General features: G+C 39.2%; 1 protein-coding gene across 1 annotated transcript in view; it reads right to left on the reverse strand.

The window, feature by feature from the left end:
- Positions 1-1683, reverse strand: part of LOC101855895 (usherin) — a gene marked incomplete in the record, with an annotated part of 124012 nt that overhangs the window by 98723 nt on the left and 23606 nt on the right. The window contains 1 exon segment of the mRNA XM_035971589.1: positions 146-209. Within this exon segment, the coding sequence (XP_035827482.1) occupies positions 146-209 (64 nt within the window).

The following is a 1683-nucleotide window of genomic DNA, read 5'->3' on the forward strand; positions in this document are numbered from 1 at the left end:
TCGTCGTCGTCGTCGTCGTCATCGTCGTCGTCGTCGTCGTCGTCGTCGTCGCCAATAACAATGACAGCAGCAGCACAACCATTGAAAATGTACATACGATGAAATGAAATAATATAAAAGGGAGAATAAGCGGTAAATGCATTACCTGTTTGTTAAAGCTTCTGTGTAGAAATGTAAATCTTGAACTCGACCAATGTACTGAGAACTCCCTGCGAAAAGAAAAAAAAAAGATCCTCGTTATCATGAATTTTCATTTAACATATCTATTAAAGAACGTGAATCATTTATGCACCGAATATAAGACTTAACACAGTAAAAGTGTCAAAATCTGAGCCCAATCCACGAGACGATAGTAAAGTTTAATGTGAGCTTTCAGCCCATGGGGTCATCGTCATCATCTTTCTCATCATCATAAAGTGCCCGATCTAAACCATAAATCGGCGATTGTGGTTCGCCCTTTATTTCTTCACTCGGGTGCTCTGAAAATTTATTCCTCAAAAAAATTTAAAGGATTACCCTGTTCTTGCCCTGTCACCCATGTATGTTCGTGTTCTCTGAGAAAGTTGCTTTTGGTCGTTTACCTTCTACATTTCCAGGGAGAGCATGGTGTTACAGGCCTTTATGTCGATTCATGTGTCCTAGAAACTGCATTTGTCTCTTCCTGAATATTGTTATTACTGAGCAGCCCATCCTGAGCTTCTTCAGCACTATTGCAATTGATTTTTTTTCCTTCCATGAAATTCTGAAGTCTCCTAAGGAAAAAAACAACTCACATTTCTTTTGCTTCTACATGCATTTTATTTTCAAAACCTTTGGCACAATTCAGCATCCACAACCGTATAGAAGGGCTGACCTCAACTTGTCTTTAAAAACGTTTATTTTGGTTTTCATTTCATTTAGATGTTTCTGTTCTTCAAGATTGAACTCATTCTCTTGAAAATGTCGTTAGCTATTGCAGTTTTAGGTTTTATTTCTGTGGAACGTTTGACGTCAGGTTTCAAAGGGGTCATAATTTCCATACTTTTAACAAATATTCTATTTTATACAGCCTTAGCGGTCACCTTTCCATAGAGGTCATTTGTACTAAAGGCCACTGTTCTGTGATACCATTACATTTTTTTCTATTCCTGACCTGTCCACGGTGGTTGCACTGTTCAACACAGTCATGGTCAGTTGTTGTCGCGACAAATCAGCCCGGAAACCTGTTCATAGCGACTGTTTGCAGCAGCGTTTACCGTCAACCCACCCTCAGACGTGAATACGTTCAATCAATGCATTGAAGCTCTTAACACAAAATACAAAGTAATAATAATATAGAAACAATTTTTATGGACATGAAATGGAAAAACAGAATGAAGATTTCATAACTTAAAACTATTTGTCGACTTTATCAAGTCTTGTTAGTGGAACCATGCCAACAAAGGCCTATATAGGTTTTGGCAAATTAATTAATGTACCCACACCAAGGGCCCTCTTACAACAAAATAAAGACCCTCCTCTCTCTCTCTTTGCACCGCAGGTAGCACGTCCAGTGGAACATAAAAAATAGCGCCAACTATGGTCACCCAGCGCGAACTGCTGTTTTTTTCTTTTCAAAGAATATACAGTCAAACCTGTGTGAGACGACCATCCATTATCAAGGAGAAACGTGGCCGTATAAGACAGGTGGCCGTCTTAGGCAGG

Source organism: Aplysia californica, unplaced genomic scaffold (genome assembly GCF_000002075.1).
Source record: "Aplysia californica isolate F4 #8 unplaced genomic scaffold, AplCal3.0 scaffold00466, whole genome shotgun sequence".
NCBI classification, from domain to species: Eukaryota; Metazoa; Mollusca; class Gastropoda; order Aplysiida; family Aplysiidae; genus Aplysia; species Aplysia californica.